Below are 18357 nucleotides of genomic sequence, written 5' to 3' on the forward strand. Positions count from 1 at the left end.
GCATCATCACATATTCTTTCCAAAGCTATTATGTATGGAAGAAAATTTGGCTACACTTTGTAAAAATCTAGCTATTTGAGCCTTACAAATCTTAACAGTTAACCTATTGCCTCCACTGGAATTTGGAAAAAAATTATTTTGAAAAGGAATAGCTGAGACTTGACAATTTTGTTTTTTGTGATTTTCTCTTCCCCTAAGAGAGAAGTGAGTAGGAATGAGAAACACATACATAAAGGAAAAAAAATTATCTTGCTGCCTTTGCATGGTTATAATTTATAGGAGGCCCTTTTCAACAATAATCTATTATCAGAATCAATAAAATATAATCTCCATGAAGGCCAGGCCAGGATATTTGTCTCTTTTTCAGCAGATTGCAATACAAACCACATTCATGGATATGCTTCTTGATGATCTTTGTAATACTGTAACAGTTGACCATTTCCTCATGCCTCTTCACCTTAACTTCAACCTGGTTTTTAACTAATGACCTCACATTTCCTTCTCTAACACTTGGTTGTGGGCCTCTTTTCCAACTCCAACTCGCATTTCACTCCGGAACCAAAGGAAGACTCACACCTTCCTGCTTTTTAGTGATACCTCAAGGTCATTACCATATTGTGATCACCGTGAAGAATAGCCATACAATTGTTATTTCAGAGCCATCTGACAGTTTGTAGTTCTAAAAATTAACTAAGGACCGCATTTGTCAAAAATATCCTAGTTTAAGATTTCGGTAATACAGCAACAGTAATTTCAAAGTCATTATGCTACAGTTGCAGATTAAATAGACTAGAGAAAGGAAGCTTGCCAGATGGTGGTTTACATTATCTACAGACTGTCTCGGCTCAAGGTTAACTTCCCTGGGAGAAAACCCATAAACCCAGAAGCATCAAAAATAACCTGCACGTGCAGAGGGGAGACAGCTTTGCTTGTCAAATTTTACATTCTTTCTGATCTCTGGGCCCTGGTGATTTATCTCCCATGGAATGGAATAAGGAGGGGAACAAGTAGGGACATTCCCTTCGAGCAGCGGCCGCATGCCTGGCATGTCCTTACCTGCTTTCAAGGCTGACTGCTTCCCACACATATGTTGCCTTTTTTAAGCCTCAAGCCCTCGATCCTTTGCTGAAATACAATAATTTCATTCCTATGGTTTTCAATACCAAAAACTCAACCTCCAGGAGGGCTAAAGTCTAATTTGTACTCCAAACCAAGTAGCAGTGCAGTTCGCTACTACCGAGGCTGAATCCATAAAGACTTCAAGACCACGTCCAGAAGACAAGTTATTATATATAATACCCTAGAAGATCTGAAACATAATTATCATATACATAGCTGGTCCTTCAGAGCTTTTTACCTATAACATGTTTCTTTGATGAAAGTTATTTAATGTACTGGAGATAACTGTGACTTACTGATCAAATATTTGAATACTTATACTTATCTGGGATTTCATTTCTGCTGAAAGAAAAAGGAAGAACAGGACTCACTAAAAAAAAAAAAACTTTAGAAATGAAAGTAAAAATCTTATCACACACTATGACTTTTGGAAGCAGCATAGAGGGGCAGTCAACGGTAAAACACTGGTGAAATAGGTCAACACTCTAGGCCAAAAATCCATTATTATTATCATCAGTGACAGTACCACAACTGTGCCCTTCAGAATTAATAATCACTCCTAAGGATCTTCATTTGGCACCAGATGATGCGTTTAAGAGAAACGCTCTGGGAGGTTTTGAATCAGACTTGGTTTTTTGTTAGCCAAGTTACAGGAGAATTTTTAAAGTGGAGGGAGGGGAAGAAGGAAACGGACCAGGAAGAGAATTTAAGCCATCATCTATAAACCAACAAAGCACTGATAGTTCCAAACATTATGTCAGACACTAAAATGACTGATATAGGCTCAAGTGGTTTATAAAACCTATAAAAAGACTACACCAGCAAAGTCCCCATTTATCTGTAGAGTTCAGAAACTAAAACAAGGAATATTATAGCTTAAAACCTTATCTCAAGAGAATCATATACACTTCACATGAATAAAAATACCTGAAACCAAACATTTTTAAAAGCTCCAATACCCCAAATATAAAGAAAAATATTAATTCAGAAGACTCAATCAATCCATGATAATCACAAAATGGCTGGGCAATCTCTATCTCCCTTCCACACTAACCATCCATCCCATGGAAGACCAAGGGAGATCAGACCTTCCACACTTACCTTCCAGACCTTCCAGACACCTGGCTGCTGCAAAATTCTATGGAGACTCCTTGTGGAACAGCAGTTTCCCATCTCTTGTGTCTCTCCCTATCGTGATCATGATCATGCAGGAAGCAAGTCTGGCTGTGCTATTTCTTATCATTGTCTGTCACCCATCTGCAGCATGGTATTGTACAGATAAGGAAAAAGTAGTTCCCTTTCCCCCAGAAGGTTGAGGCTCAGGTACAGGGTAATTCTCCTGTGCACACAGTCATTATTTAGGCCGACTCAGTGACTTCAACAGGCTTAATCATGTGATCAGGTTTGTTGCCAGCTGCGTAATGCTCCCACATCTGTAGATAGAGCCGCTCTAGGTCCACTGTGTATTGTTTGGTGTTGAACAGAGGGCTAGATGTTCTCTGCTTCCAGACTTTGCCACGAAGTTTCTTCAGGTATTCTAGATCAGTTCCCAGTTTCACAGCTATGTCTTCATATTCTTGTCTATTTTGAGCAATAAGCACAAGACAGCCTAAACAAGTGAGCTGGGAAGCTGCAACTCGGGAAGCAAGAGTCTCTCCTGGCATAGTCACCATGGGTGTCCCTGACCAAAGGACATCCATCCCTGTGGTGTGTCCATTACAGAGTGGAGTGTCCAAGCAGACATCAGCCAGCTGGCCTCTCCGAACATGTTCCTCTTTAGGAGCAACAGGTGAAAAAATGATACGGTTCTGGGGAAGGCCCATATTTTGTGCATACTGTTGAATATTAGGTTCTCCTACTGCTGGAAAATGCAACAGCCACAGTACACTATTGGGAACACGCTTCAGAATATTTGTCCACATCTGCAAAGTAGATGGGTCAATTTTATATAACTGATTGAAGTTACAGTACACAATGGCATCTTCCGGTAACCCGTACTGAGAACGTGTGGTTACAATAATGGTACGGGGAACCTCCTCTCCAGTGGCAGCCTTAATGTTGATCTGGGTAGTTGCCAGTCCATTGCTAAGACTGAATCCATTAATTGTTATCTGAATTTGTCCTCTGTTAATCATTTCAATAACTGCCTCTGCAATAGTACTCATAGGAATGACAGGCATATTAAGAGCTGTATTACTGCTGTCTGCATTGTCTCCTCCATCAGGACATTTCATCTTGACAATCTGCACATTGGGGAGACTATCAAGAAATGCTTTGAGGTCGATGCCATTCAGCATAATCCGATTGTCATAAATGTGCCCATTGGACTGAAAATCGATGACTGCCTTCTTCTTCAGGTGAGGGAACATATTAGCATGATCACCAATAAAGAAAGTATGGGGCATATAAGCCAGTTTCTCAGAATACTGCTCAGCAACTTCAGCAGGTGAAGTTTCCTGATCTGTGATGATATAATCCATGAAAAGCACACCACTGGTCCCAGGGTAGCCCAGCCACATTGCCTGAATAGGAGCTGGCCTGAGAGCAAAGAGTTCATTTCGAGCACCCCTGGTATAACCATTCATATTTACAAGGATGTGTATACCATCTTGATGGATGCGATCAGCTGCTTTCCCATTGCATGGAATCTGAGAAAGATCAATGAAATGATGGGCTTCTGCCATCACCTTCGCTCGGAAGTTTGTGCCATCATCTGGGCTCAGGGCATAACAGAATACCTCAAATTTATCAGGATTGTGCATGCCTGGAATAGACTGCATAAGATGAGAAGTAGGATGATTCCCAAAGTCAGAACTCACGTATCCTACACGCAGTCGACCATCACTGAGCTTCAAGTCTTTTGGATGTTCGTACGGTGGTTTATGAAGGACACTGATCTCATCCAAACAGAGGCTCCCATGGCTCTCAGCAATAGCCTTCCTGAAGCCATGAGAAAGAGGATAGAGCATACTATGATGAGGCTGCACAGAAGGCAACCTATTCTTCTCCAGCTGGTCAGCCACAATGCTGACCAACTTCTTCATTCGCTCATCATAGTCTGTCCAATCACAGACAATCTGCAGGCAATGAGCCAAATCACAATAAGCGTCAGGAAAATCAGGTTCAAGCTTCAGAGCAGTGCGATAAGAAGCAATTGCTTCTGGAATATTCCCTGAATACTTGTGAATGGAAGCCAGATTGCTGTGGGCATCCGCAAGTGCAGGGTTAATCTGAATGGCACGAGTATAACACTGCAAGGCTCCCTGAACATCCTGCATCTCCTTTAGAGTGTTTCCCATGTTACAGTAGGCATCAGCAAAGGTAGGACTGATTCGAACAGCCTCCTTATAATGCATCAGAGCTTCCTGCAGTTTTCCCTGCTGCTGCAATACACTTGCTAAATTTGAATGGGCAACAGCAAACTCTGGGAAGACTTCTAATGCTTTACGATACAAGCGAACTGCCTCTTCAATGTTCCCCTGGTCTCCTTTGATATTGGCTAGGTTATTCAGAGAGTCTGCATGGGTGGGACACAGCCGCAGAGCTGTATTATAACAATCTTCTGCTTCGGCAACACTGCCCTTCCCTTCCAGAGCGTTGGCTAGGTTGCAGTAAGCATCAGGGAAATGTGGTTGCAATTCAGTAGCTCGCCTGTAGGTGTCTATTGCCAGATCTATCAGGCCTTGCTCATAGTATACACAAGCCAGGTTGGCATGTACCACTGCATGATTTGGGCTCAAGCTTAGGGCACAAAGGTAAGCTGCCACAGCTCTGTCAAAAATCCGTGCGTCTTGCAAGACATTTCCTAAATTGATATAAGCATCCAGAAAACTGGGGTCAAGGGTGACAGCCTTTTCAAAGCGATGAACTGCAAGCCAAATCTCCCCTTGTGCATTGAAAACACAGCCAAGATTACTCCAAGCTACTGCAAAGTTCGGTTGCGTCTCCATTGCTTTCAAATAACATGCCTTGGCTCCTTCCAAGCGACCCAGGGCTTTGAGCAGGTTCCCCAGGTCACTGCGAACACAGTACAAATCAGGATTGCACTGAAGAGCAGAGACGTAAGCTTGTACTGCCCCTTCCATGTCGCCTGCTGCTACCAAAGCGGCTGCCAGGTTAATATAACCATCGATGAAATCTGGTTTGAGATGCAATGCATGCCGGTAATGCTCAATTGCTTCCTGCAACTGCCCTCTTTCCTTGTACACATTCCCCAAATTCGAATAGGCTTCTGCCAGAAGAGGGTTCTGTTTAATTGCCAGAGTACTAAAGTGGGCAGATCTGTCCAGCCTTCGACACTGGAAGTGTAGAGATGAAAGTAATAAAAGTACTCCAGTATTGTCTGGCTCTTGTCTCCACAGCTGCATGCAGTGTTTCTCAGCTGCCTCAAAATTTCCTGCCTGATATTCTCGATGTGCCAACTCAGCTAACCCTTGGAAGGAAAGCATACGTTTCGTTGGTTCTGTGCTGTCGGCCACGTTGCCCACAGAAGACGCCATCTGGAGCTTCTGCAGAGAGTGATAAAAGGGGGTAATTGAGTCCCGCTGCCGCCACTACTGGCAAGAATGTTTCTAGAGGTAGCAAATACGAGGGCAGCAGCCGTACCACTGCTTTGGCAGGCTTAAGCGGCGGCGACAGTTACAGGCACCGAACCTTAGGAACTCTGGTTGGTCGTCTAACTGTCACGCTCTTGAAATCTTAATTCTTAACCCTGCCCTCTTCCACCATTTTTCTCCTAATCAGGGAATAAAAATTACCTATACACTTGCCTTAGAAGAAATCAAAAGTCAGTAGTCCAAACACTTTTCAAAATTTTGTTTTCTGCCTAGTTGGAAAGGAAATACATGATTGACTTTACTTCATCATTCATACAGTCAATGTGGAAAACATTAGGGCCGTGAATTTCAATACAGTAAGATCAGAAAATTTTAAATTGGCCTTCCCAAACCACTAATAAGTAACCAATGTTGTATATAATGCTAAAATCTTAGAGACTGAGTTTGATATTTTAAAAGTTCTGAAAGGATTAGTTAATTTCTCCTCATCATATTTCTCATGCCTCAAACCTGAGTATTACTTTTTTAAAAATAAATTTATTTATTTTTATTTATTTATTTTTATTTTGGCTGCATTGGGTCTTCAATAGTGCGTGCAGACTTTCTCCAGTTGCGGCGAGCGGGGGCTACTCTTTGTTGCGGTGCCCGGGCTTCTCATCACAGAAGCTTCTATTGTTGTTCCACAACTCTATGGGTTCCTTTTTAGGTCCTATGAAGAACCCTAGAAATTAGTTCATGTAATTATAGGTTTTTGCAAAATTGTCAAAAGTGAGATATTTTCACTTCCATCAGGTAAGACCAGCGTCTCTTTCTTTGCCAATTTTCCTTCTATCATATTCCGCTATGTTGGATCATATTGGAATGGCCACAGGCTTTTTTGAAATCTGGCTAAGGAGATTTTCTTTTGTTCTGTGGTACGCGGACCTCTCACTGTTGTGGCCTCTCCCGTTGTGGAGCACAGGCTCTGGACGCACAGGCTCAGCGGCCATGGCTCACGGGCCTAGCCGCTCCGCGGCATGTGGGATCTTCCCGGACCGGGGCACGAACCCCTGTCCCCTGCATCGGCATGGACTCTCAACCACTGCGCCACCAGGGAAGCCCTAAGGAGATGTTTTAAGTGAGGCTATTATGTGATTTTCAGACACCACCATATGTAATTGACTATATACTATCGCATTACAGGAATAACTTCCAGTACTCATACTGACTACTCTACTGACTTAACTAGCACAAGACACAGAAGCATAAGGACAAAAACCACCTTACAATATAGCCATGTCTTGCACTTCACAGCTCTCAAAGCATGTGCGTTTGAAGAAGAAAAAAAGAACTGAAAAGTACAAAACCAGAAGCTATTCTGTGGAAAATTATTTCAATCATCAGGCATGTGAAAGATAAGTCAAAGATTCAGTTCTCATCAATGCTTAGTCAAAACGGGAAATTTTCTTCTGTCAAGAATATACTCCAGGGGCTTCCCTGATGGCGCCGTGGTTAAGAAGCCACCTGCCAATGCAGGGGACAAGGGTTCGAGCCCTGGTCCGGGAAGATCCCACATTCCACGGAGCAACTAAGCCGGTGTGCCACAACTACGGAGCCTGCGCTCTAGAGCCCGTGAGCCACGACTACTGAGCCTGCGAGCCACAACTACTGAAGCCTGCGTGCCTAGCGCTCGTGCTCTGCAACGAGAAGCCACCGCAATGAGAAGCCTGTGTACCGCAACAAAGAGTAGCCCCCACTTCCTGCAAGTAGAGAAAGCCTGCGCACAGCAACGAAGACCCAACACAGCCAAAAATAAATAAATAAATAAATAAATAAAAGAATATACCCCATCAACAATGTGTGTAATGGAATGGTGTGAATGAGTATTTTATCAGAATTCCTGTAATGCACAAACCTATAGCAGTACTGAAATCAGTAATGCATTTATAATAGTAAATATTTATGAGGAAGTAATCCATAGAGGTTTTCTCAAAGTTAACAATGAAAATTAATGTGACATTATCAATAATAAATTGTGAAGCTGAAATAAACTTTTCTAAACTATTAATAACTAGAAGCAAATTCTAATCAACCATGTTACAAGAAATCTATGTCTATAAACTACAAAGTTTATTTCTTAAAATTTTATTTCGAAAATACATAAACTGTCGTATGAGGAGGCAGTTAAAGAATATATAGCTAAAAGAGTGGGGGAAAAGTTTTATAGAGACACATCTGGCAGTAGTTCATTTTTAAATGTCATTTTTCTAGATTTTGTGACACCTATAGTATTGATATTTGAAAGCATTTAAAAAACTGTAATTTGAAGATTTGCTACTTCCAGGTAGAATAAAATATTTGGAAGCAAAACAACGTTTCCACTGAGAAAAACAAAAAAAGCCAAATAAAATAGCCAGCATTCAATCAAAAAGTTCTAGACAAACCAAGAGATAGAATCATATGACTAAAATTCTAAGAACAGATAATACAAATATATTTATATAAGATATTGTGTATCTTTATCAGGAAAAATCTTTCTCAAGAAAAGACTTTAAAATCATCAGAATTAATACTATATTTTATTTGTATATTTATATATAGATATTTATATATTTATATAAAGAACTTAAAGATAAAGCCCTAGTTAAGGCAGTGACAATAGTAGCAGTGGGAGTGAAAAGAAATGGTTATATTCAAGCACATTTTGTCAGGAAAAGTCCAAGATCAAATGTCTGACTGCATACATGGGATGGATAGACGGAGTGGGAAAAATCAAAAGTTAACTATAGAGGTTCTAGTGAAGATGGGGTTGCCGTCACCCAACCCAAGGGGTTGTGATCATCCCCAAGGTCTAGGAGACTCAAAGGGAAGGTCATGGTCAGAGGCAAAGTTAATTGGTGGGAAAATAAGACTTCCAGTCTCTCCATCTCCTTATACCAGTTTTTTTTTTTAACATCTTTATTGGAGTATAATTACTTTACAATGGTGTGTTAGTTTCTGCTTTATAACAAAGTAAATCAGTTATACATATGTCCCCATATCTCTTCCCTCTTGCATCTCTCTCCCTCCCACCCTCCCTATCCCACCCCTCTAGGTGGTCACAAAGCACTGAGCGGATCGCCCTGTGCTATGCGGCTGCTTTCCACTAGCTATCTATTTCTTACACCAGTTTTGTTTTTCTGCTCATATATGTAGCAGCATTTCATTCAAGGGGAATGTCATTGATCTGACTGGTCAAATTAAACAACACAGTTCAAGGCATATTTACAGTGGTTAGTTCCTCCACAATTTAGAAAGTCACATTCACAATTTCCCTCTTCCTACGCCGCAGAACACATTGGCCATTCCTCCGAAGTTTCCACTCCACAGAGTGGACCAGAGATGACGTTAGCCCAGAACTGAGAGCTTGGCATGAGATGGTGTCAGCCCCACGTAGAGCTCTGGCATAAGTTATAACCCAACCCAGCTCTACAGAGAGCTCTGCATGGAATCCTGGGAGTAAACTCAGCCATAATAATGGGATTCTGTTTTTCATTTGCTTTTCTTCCTTGCTTAACTTTCCCTGGCCACTCTGACAAACAAACTTTCAGGCATTCCTGGACCACTCACTAACTTTATTCCATTTAATCTCATCCAGATTCCCAAGAAAATTACTAACTATAAGGAAGGAAATTTGGAACATGGTGAGTTTTAGATGCCTGAAATATACAGGTCATTGAATCCAGTTAAGTAGCAAATTATCTGGATCTCAAATATGCCAGTAGAATAGCAGACTAAGCTCAATTTAATGTACTCTTACTGGAGACACATGTAAATTCTGGGTCAATTTTGAAAAAGTTAAAAGCACATAGCTGAGATTAAAAGAAAGAAAGGAACACCTGCATGTTTCAGAAAGTAACAGAGAAATTAAATCCAGAGAAAGAAGAGCGGACTGATGTCTGTGGGTTCCGTTCCTTAGTATAGGCCTTATGTAAATAGGGGCTGGAGCTAGGAATCTAACATTACCTTGAGGCCAGGAATTTAGACTCAGGATGGAACAATATTGAGAAGTTGGTACAGATATCCTACAGAAATTTCATGAGGAACTGCTTAGTCCATTAAGAGGGCCAAGGGAGGTGGTGAGGAAGACTGATATCTCTTGAAAACCTTCAGGTACGGAAAACATCAACACCTCTGAAAAGTAGGCCTGTCCTTCCCAGCGTTGTGATGGCCAGGTTGTCACTAACCTGTAAGGCCCTGTATGAATCAGAAACTGCAAGGAGAGTAATTCAAAGAAAAACAGATGCAGGATGGGCGTGGCAATAAATCCTAGGACCCTATCAGAAACAAAATTAAAACCACTCTAAAGCGAAATTTTAACAAACCAGAGCAGATAGTATCCTAACCAGAATAGAATAATAATTCTGAGGAAGTTACTTTAGTTATTTAAGTAATATTCAATGCATTTCCATGGCCAGGCCCTTTTGAAGAATTCTAAAACATATACAAACAATTCGTTTACATCTTATATAGTCCACCATCCAGAGCAAAATTCACTTAAGTACTGTACTGGTGGAAATCGGGCAGCACTATGGAGACAATAAAAAGGTGTTTACCATCAAAAAACGTCAAGGTAAGAAAGATAATGTCTAATTTTTAATTATCCTGTGGTTTATTGAAATCTTTTGGAAACCCAAAATAGAGAAAACCTAGGAGGCAATGAAGACTTAAATATTTAGAGATTTATCAACTCATCTATAAAAGCTTTATTAATCTCTTCTTTTAATACCATTCCTGAGAGGTATAAATGTGTCCAGTGATAGGGTTGAAGAAGCCTGAGAGAATTTCAATTGTTTACTATTCTTGGTCAGCTATTAAGACCGTTCAGGATCACCTTGATTTTCATGGCATCATCCAACAAAAAGCAGGATATTTTACAGAAAGTCCTGGTCCACTTTTTGGCTTGCTTTTGTGTTTATGTTTTTGGTTTTCTCACATTGGGCGGTACATTAGGCTACCTATTGCATACTCCCTCATTCATGCATGCATTCATTCAAACAATATTTACTGAGTTGAGATATTTAATTAACACCCAATAAATGATGTTTAGATGAATGAATGTGCTTTTTATCAAAGTAAGTGTAAGTACTGAGAAAAATTACAGAATGTATGATCCCAGCCCCACAAAAGCGTATAATTGTGTTGAGGATATAACATATGCTGGTGAAATAACTAATATATCATATTGGACAGTTTCTAAGTTCAAAAATGAGTTTTTATAAATAATCAGAGCCTAAGGAGGACAAAGAAGGGACAGTTCATTATGGGTTGAATCTATCAATAAATGTACATTTCAGATGAGATTTGAGATTGACCTTAAAGAAAGAAGAGGACTTAGATATATGAACAGAGAACAAAAAAGGCATGGTGATAGCATGTGCATAGATAGTGTGGCCAATATTTATGTTCTTCGTTAAAGATAGTCAGAGATAACCCAAATGTAACTGTTCCCATGGGTCCATTCTCAGTATCCAAACAAAACGGCAAATCCTATCTCAGTAAAACTAATGAAAAACACAGTCTTTAAGAAAGACATTGTGAAGGAAAGGGGGAGAGAAAGGCTTGCGTCCCACACCACACAACAAAACTTATTTAATTATTTGTTTCATTTTCTCCCTCTGAAAATTTCCTCTCCCTCTCTCTGTATGTCTCTCTTCTCCCACATCTGGCCACACTCTACCAGCCACCTTTCCAGATCTTTCCAGAACTCTCCATCCTAGTTTCATTATGCCACAAGTTGAACATCTCACAGGTCTCCAGGATGCATCCTCATCACTTATTCCACAAAGACAAACAAAGGACACTTCTCAGGATCACGTTTCTTGGAAGGAAGAGATCACGAGGAGTGATTATAAATAATATAAGGTGGAGAACAGTGACTTAAAATACCATTTTTCCTCTTAGAATGTGAATACAGGGAACTTTGGGAAACTAGAAAATGTAGAAAGGATTCATTGATAATTATTTATTTTCAATGAATAAAATAAAATGTAATAATACGGCTAAACTCTGACAGATTAACTTTTTCAAAAGTTGCTTTCACACACCTTCACTATTGGGATGTTTGATAAACACATCTTTCTTCTTTCTTTGCAGATACTGGCACCAAACTTTCAAACAATAAGAACCTTCCCATAAGTCCCTTGCCAGGCAAGATTAAGGTATAACAATCCAAACAGATTTTTGAAGAAGATAACTGGTTGAAAGCACAGGAAAAGTGCTGGGTTTCTCTTTTTCAACGGTCACATAATGAGTAACGTGGGAACTGGTTTACAAAGTCTCTCTCCATGAGGGGCTAAGGTTAAGATTAGAACTTCTGAGGCCAGAAGAGCAAAATAACTACAACAACACACATATTTTCAAGAGCCGCCCTTTGGATGTGAGGGATTGATTTTTCCCACCTTTTTTCAGCAGCCCAACTGGTGTCTTTAGTAAATGACATAAGAGAATACAGTGTGGCCAAGAAGGCTTAGATTTCCTTAGCCCCAAGTCAGATATTCTCAAGTGACTGTCCACTCAAATTAAAAAGAGAGATTTACAAGAGGAAACTGGATACAACTGAGTGTACTTTTATTTCAACCCTTTACCTGAATGTTTTGTTTTGTTTTCAGTTCTCCACTGAAGTTGCCTACATTAATATATTTTTAAGAACATTTCCTTAAGTTGAAGTATTCATTCAGTATATTCATTTACTATAATTGAGAAAAGCCAAATGACTTAGGCAAATTCATTTCTATATTGCCACAGCAGTGTACTGTGAACTAAATGACACCTGGCAGTTCTTTACTCAGATACTAACTCAATTAGAAGGCAGAACAAGGATACCTACCCATTCAGGGAAGAAAGGACACTTAGCCTCTGTAGCTGTCTTAGGTCTCTTATCATCACAGTAACAAATTGAAGACTAAAAACCATACGATCATCTCAATAGATGCAGAAAAAGCTTTTGAAAAAATTCAATATCCATTCATGGTAAAAACTCTCCAGAAAGTGGGCACAGAGGGAACATACCTCAACATAATAAAGGCCATATATGACAAGCCCATAGCTAACATACTCAATGGTGAAAAGCTGAAAGCATTTCCCCTAAGATCAGGAACAAGACAAGGATGCCCACTCTCACCACTTTTATTGAACAGAGTTTTGGAAGTCCTAGCCACAGCAATCAGACAAGAAAAAATAAATAAATAAAAGGACTCCAAAATGGAAAGGAAATAGTAAAACTGTCACTGTTTGCAGATGGCATGATACACAGAAAATCTGAAAGACACCATCAAAAAACTATTTGAGCGCAAACATGAACTTGGTAAATTTGCAGGATACAATAGATTTCTATATATGAATTTTGTATTTCTATACACTCACAGTGAACTATCAGAAAGAGAAATTAAGGAAACAATCCCATTTACAATCGCATAAAAAAGAATAAAATACATAAGAATAAACCTGCCTAAGGAGGTAAAAGACCTGAACCCAGGAAACTATATGACACTCATAAAAGAAATGAAAGATGACACAAACAGCTGGAAAGATATACCGTGGTCACGGATTGGAAGAATTAATATTGTTAAAATGACCATCATACCCAAGGAAATCTACGCATTCAATGCAGTCTGTATCAACATATCAAGGGCATTTTCCACAGACCTAGAACAAATAATTTTAAAGTTTGTATGGAAACACAAAAGATCCTGAATAGCTAAAACAGTCTTGAGAAAGAAGAACACAACTGGAGGAATCATGCTCCCTGGCTTCAGACTGTGCTACAAACCTACAGTAATCAAAACAGTATGGTACCGGCACAAAAACATCCATCACTGGAACAGAATAGAGAGCCCAGAAAGAAACCCATGCACTTATGGTCAATCAATCTATGACAAAGGAGGCAAGAATATGCAATGGAGAAAAGTCTGGGCTTCCTTAGGGATGGTGTCATCAATTAATTTGTTTTCTTAAATGGACCATACTTTACCATGTCTTTGTATACCTTGTGAGTTTTTTGGCTGAACATCTGGCTTTCAAATATTATAATGTGGTGTCTATGGAAATCAGATTCTCCTACTTTCCCAGGGTTTTCTGGCCTTTGGATTGTTGAAGGCTGTAGTAGTCTGTTTGTTTAGGGACCTTTCCAAACTAGTTTTGCAATGACTGTACTCCTTATCGTATGTAGGCACTGAAGTCTCTGTTCCTTTAGTTCATGTTTAGCTAATGTTTTGACAGAGATGTCCTTGAATTCCTGCACCTAAGACAAACAAAAACAAATATACACAAGCACATCCACATGCACACTCAAAACCACACACCTCTCCCCATTGTGCAGATTGCTGGATCACTCCTTCAACATTTAGCTGACCTGCACTGAGTTCAGGGCTCAGCCCATGGTAAAAGCTTAGACTCCTCTGGTGTTTTCAGAACATGCATCTTATCTTGAGTATGCATGTGGCTTTCTTAATTTCTCTGGACACATGTGTACTTTTTGTATGTTCTAAGTTCCCAAAGAATCTCCGCCAACTTTTGCTCCTGCATCTTATGTGGTCTATTGTATTTCAATGCACAGTCTTCTGCCCCAGGCATCTCTGCTTTGCACTTTTTTTGAGCAATGACCGCTGCTTTTCCAGACTGTGTTCCAGGTTAGCTAAGACAGAGATAAGCATCTTGTGTCAGTCCTTCAGGTAGCTCCCAGACAGGTTAGAACAGATACACATAATAATCCGAGAGTACGGTCTCTTCTGCTCCCTCCTGAAGCAGGATTGAGGGTCCCATACTAGGAATGGCCTGCTGCTACTTTAAGACTATCACTGCATTAAGACCCCACCACTTTAAGACCACCACTACACTAACAGTGGATGGGGCAAGGGCAAGTAAAAATGCCACAAAGCTTTCCTGCCTTTTTCCAATTGCCTCTTCCCTGGTTCAGTATGTGTTTGGTTGCTGTAAATCTTTGCCTGATTTCAGGACTAAGAGAACCTCAAGGAACGCCAGAACAAGAAACAATATAATCAAACTCTCAGATGCCAAAAGACAGGGAAAGAATCTTTACTCCCAAAGGAGAAAGAAAAAACAAATTTGTTACAAAGCAGGGATCCTCAAAAAGATTCATAGCTAATTTCCTATGTGAAACCACGGAAGAAGCCAGACATATTTAAAGTGCTGAAAGAAAAAAATTGTCCACCAAGAATTCTATATTTGGCCAAACTGGTTTCAAAACTTAGGGAGAAATTAACACATTCCCAGATGAACAAAGGCTGAGGGCGTTTGTTTTACAACTTCCTAACACTGCCCTATGACAAATGCTAAATTGAACCTTCAGGTTGAAATGAAAGGACACTAGCCAGCAACTCGAAGCTGTATAAAGAAATAGAAATCTCCAGTAAAGATAAATACATGGGCAGATACTAAAGCCAGTATTGTGCTACTGGCTTGTAACTCTACTTTTTATTTCTTACATGATTGAAAAAACAAATGCATAAAATAATCATAAATCCATGTTATTGGGCTCACAAAGTATAGAGGTGTAATTTGTGACAACAATAATGTAAGGAGGAGGAATGGAACTGTAGAGGAACAGAGTTTCTGTGTGCTATTGAAGTTGGTTCCAATTCAAATGATATTGGTTGAACTTTAGAAGGGTGAATGTAATCTTCTTGATAACCACAAAGAAAATATCAATAGACTATATGCAAAAAGAAATGAAAAAGGAATCAAGAGTTCACTACAACAAAATCGGCTAAGCACAGAAGAAGTCAGTAATGGAGTAAATGAGGGGCAAAAAATGCATAAGACATACAGAAAACAGCCAGGAAACAGACAGAATTAAGTTCTTCCTCATCAGTAATTTTTGAAAAAGTGGATTAAGCTCTCCAATAAAAAGATAAATATTGGCAGAATGGACCTTAAAAACATCCATAATCCAAGTATATGCTGTCCGCACAAAACTCACTTGATTTCAAGAGACACAAGTTGGTTGAAAGTTAAAGCACAGAATAAAATATCCCATGCAAATAGTAACAAAAAGAAAGAAAGAGAGAGAGAGAAAAAGGAAGGAAGGAAGGAAGGAAGGAAGGAAGGAAGGAAGGAAGGAAGGAAGGAAGGAAGGTAGATCTGGGATGGCTACGTTAATATCACACAAAATAAACTTTAAATCAAAAACTATCACAAGAGGAAAAGGAGGCCACTATATGTTGATAACAAGTTCAATCTATCAAGAAGATATAACAACTATAAACATATATGTACCACACATCCCCCAAATATGTGAAGCAGACATTGACAGAATTGAAGGAAGAAATAGATAGTTCTACAATTATAGTTGGAGATCAATACCTTGCTTTCAATAATGGATAACACATCTAGACAGAAGATCGGTAGAGAGGTAGGGGGACTGAATAACACATTTAACCAACTAAACCTAACAGCCATATATAGATCACTCCACTCAACAACAGCAGAATACACATTTTTCTCAAGTACACGTGGAACATTCTCCAGGAAAGACCATATGTTACACCACAATACAAGTACCAATACATTTTTAAGAAACTGAAATCATACAAAGTATCTTCTTTAGCCACAGTGAAATGAAGGTAGAAATCAATAACAGAACCATTGGTAGCCATTTCCCATCATGCCTGCCACACATGATATAAAGCAATGAAGGGAAAAACATACTTGACCATTTAGAAAAGTGGGAAAGAGGACATATCATTGACACAGAGTGTGTGCTGTTTCCCGTTGTCAGGGATAGAAATAAATTAGCATCATTTATTCATTAGTGTGTTAATTTCTTGGTCAATCATTGTGCAGCCAGTGTTTCTGCCGGATGGGAAGATTTCCTATACTCAGTGTTGAGTGGAGACAACCTTGAAAGGGACATTTAAAAGGATTATACTGTGATGGGCCTAGCAGTACCCTTCCTCCTATGCCAGTATTTAGGCTGGGGTATTTCCATGCAGTGTGTACAATCGTAGGCCCCAGGCCACCAGAATTTAGTTGGATTCGTTTTGTTAATACATTCCCTCAGTACTTTGTCTTTTATTTGACTGTTGCATTTACTTCATTCTTTATTATCACTGCGAAACAACTTTGTTTCCTGTTCAGATGCCAAAAAGTGGATATCAATACCTCCTGAGTTTTACACATCACAGGTCTGTTTTACATATCAGAGACAGAGACAGCAACTATTTCCAATGACTTTGAGACATGCTTTGAACATGTGATTAACATGTGGAGTGTTGAAATGTGTGTCGAGCTCATTATACTTGCTCTAAAAGGTTTCAAACTGCAAAGATTTAAAAATCTTTATCTTTGAATAGTTATCCTGTGCTGTCCCTTTGTGTCAGACTGTTAATGTGCAGTCTGGCACCTTCAAATAATATGGCTTTGTAACCAATTATTTACATGTTGTTTTATCCACAGAGAATCTTTTTTTTAATAAATTTATTTATTTTTGGCTGTGTTGGGTCTTTGTTGCTGCACATGGGCTTTCTCTAGTTGGGGCGAGTGGGGGCTACTCTACATTGTGGTGTGCAGGCTCCTCATTGCCTTGGCTTCTCTCGTTGTGCAGCACGGGCTCTAGGCGCTAGGGTTTCAGTAGTTGTGGCACGCGGGCTTCAGTAGTTGTGGCTCAGTGGCCCTAGAGCACAGGCTCAGTAGTTGTGGCGCACGGGCTTAGTTGTTCCGCGGCATGTGGGAGCTTCCCAGACCAGGGCCCGAACCCATGTCCCCTGCACTGGCAGGAGGATTCCCAACCACTGTTCCACCAGGGAAGTCCCCACACAGAGAATCTTAAGGTCAAAACATACAACTCGATTAACTACACTTCCTCCTGTTCACATTTCCCTCATCTTTTCTTCATCTTCTGTCTATGTTTCCTTGGCCCTGTTTATATTAAGTGCTTTTGCCATTATATTTGATTGTCTGTATTCCGGTGAGTTACCACAATGCTTTATGAGACATGGTAGGATATAAATGCATTTAAGTAATATATATATATATATATATATGTAGTTTGCTTGAGTGCAGTTTTTTTTGTTTTCTGCACTGAATTCATTAGCATGGGTCGGTATAAAATGTAGCATAGGTCAATATGTAATTTGTAAACTAATAAGGTCTTAAAAGTGAGGAATTAAGTCTTTTAAATTTAATTATTTATTGTAAAGAGCAGAATAGCATACATAAACAGGTGCCTAAGGAAAATTTGTATTCTAATATGGAACTCTCATGAACACTTTTTTTTTCTTCTAATGGTATGATAGTAGGCCATTTGATTATTTCTATTTTTATGGCTTTAACTTTAGAACAATGAAATATTCATAAATTTTAAAAAGTATTTTTCTTTATTTGATGCGGGTGGGATAATGGAGAAATGAAAAGTCAAACACCTATTGAGGAATCCATACTTGTCTATATATTGTGTACTTTTATTTCAATAACTGATTTAAAATTCCTAAAAGGATGCTATAATAAGTTATTATGCCATTTTACAGACTGAATTAAGTGAATTTCAGGGAGGTATGAAACTTGCCTAAGGCTATCCAGCTGCTAAGCGGTAGGAGTGAGAATTAAATCCAGGTATACCTATCGCCAAAGTTTCTGCTCATCTTTTTATATCATCCACTTTTAATAGCCAATGCTTTCCTGCTTACAGATATGACTGAGGTTTCCA

The 18357-nt window shown here is 39.5% G+C and overlaps 1 protein-coding gene across 1 annotated transcript; it reads right to left on the bottom strand.

Annotated features, from left to right (window-relative positions):
- Positions 1-2058: 2058 nt before the first annotated feature.
- On the bottom strand, positions 2059-6073 carry LOC307185049 (UDP-N-acetylglucosamine--peptide N-acetylglucosaminyltransferase 110 kDa subunit-like). Its single transcript, XM_079918832.1, has one exon. It carries the CDS (start codon positions 5616-5618, stop codon positions 2478-2480), a length of 3141 nt encoding a protein of 1046 aa, XP_079774958.1. The 5' UTR covers positions 5619-6073; the 3' UTR covers positions 2059-2477.
- Between the last annotated feature and the right edge of the window lie 12284 nt (positions 6074-18357).

This window comes from Stenella coeruleoalba (genome assembly GCF_951394435.1).
Source record: "Stenella coeruleoalba genome assembly, chromosome: 3".
Taxonomy (NCBI): Eukaryota; Metazoa; Chordata; class Mammalia; order Artiodactyla; family Delphinidae; genus Stenella; species Stenella coeruleoalba.

Excerpts from the sequence above, each read along its gene's own strand:
- LOC307185049 (XM_079918832.1), bottom strand. The coding sequence starts at position 5,618 with ATGGCGTCTTCTGTGGGCAACGTGGCCGACAGCACAGAACCAACGAAA.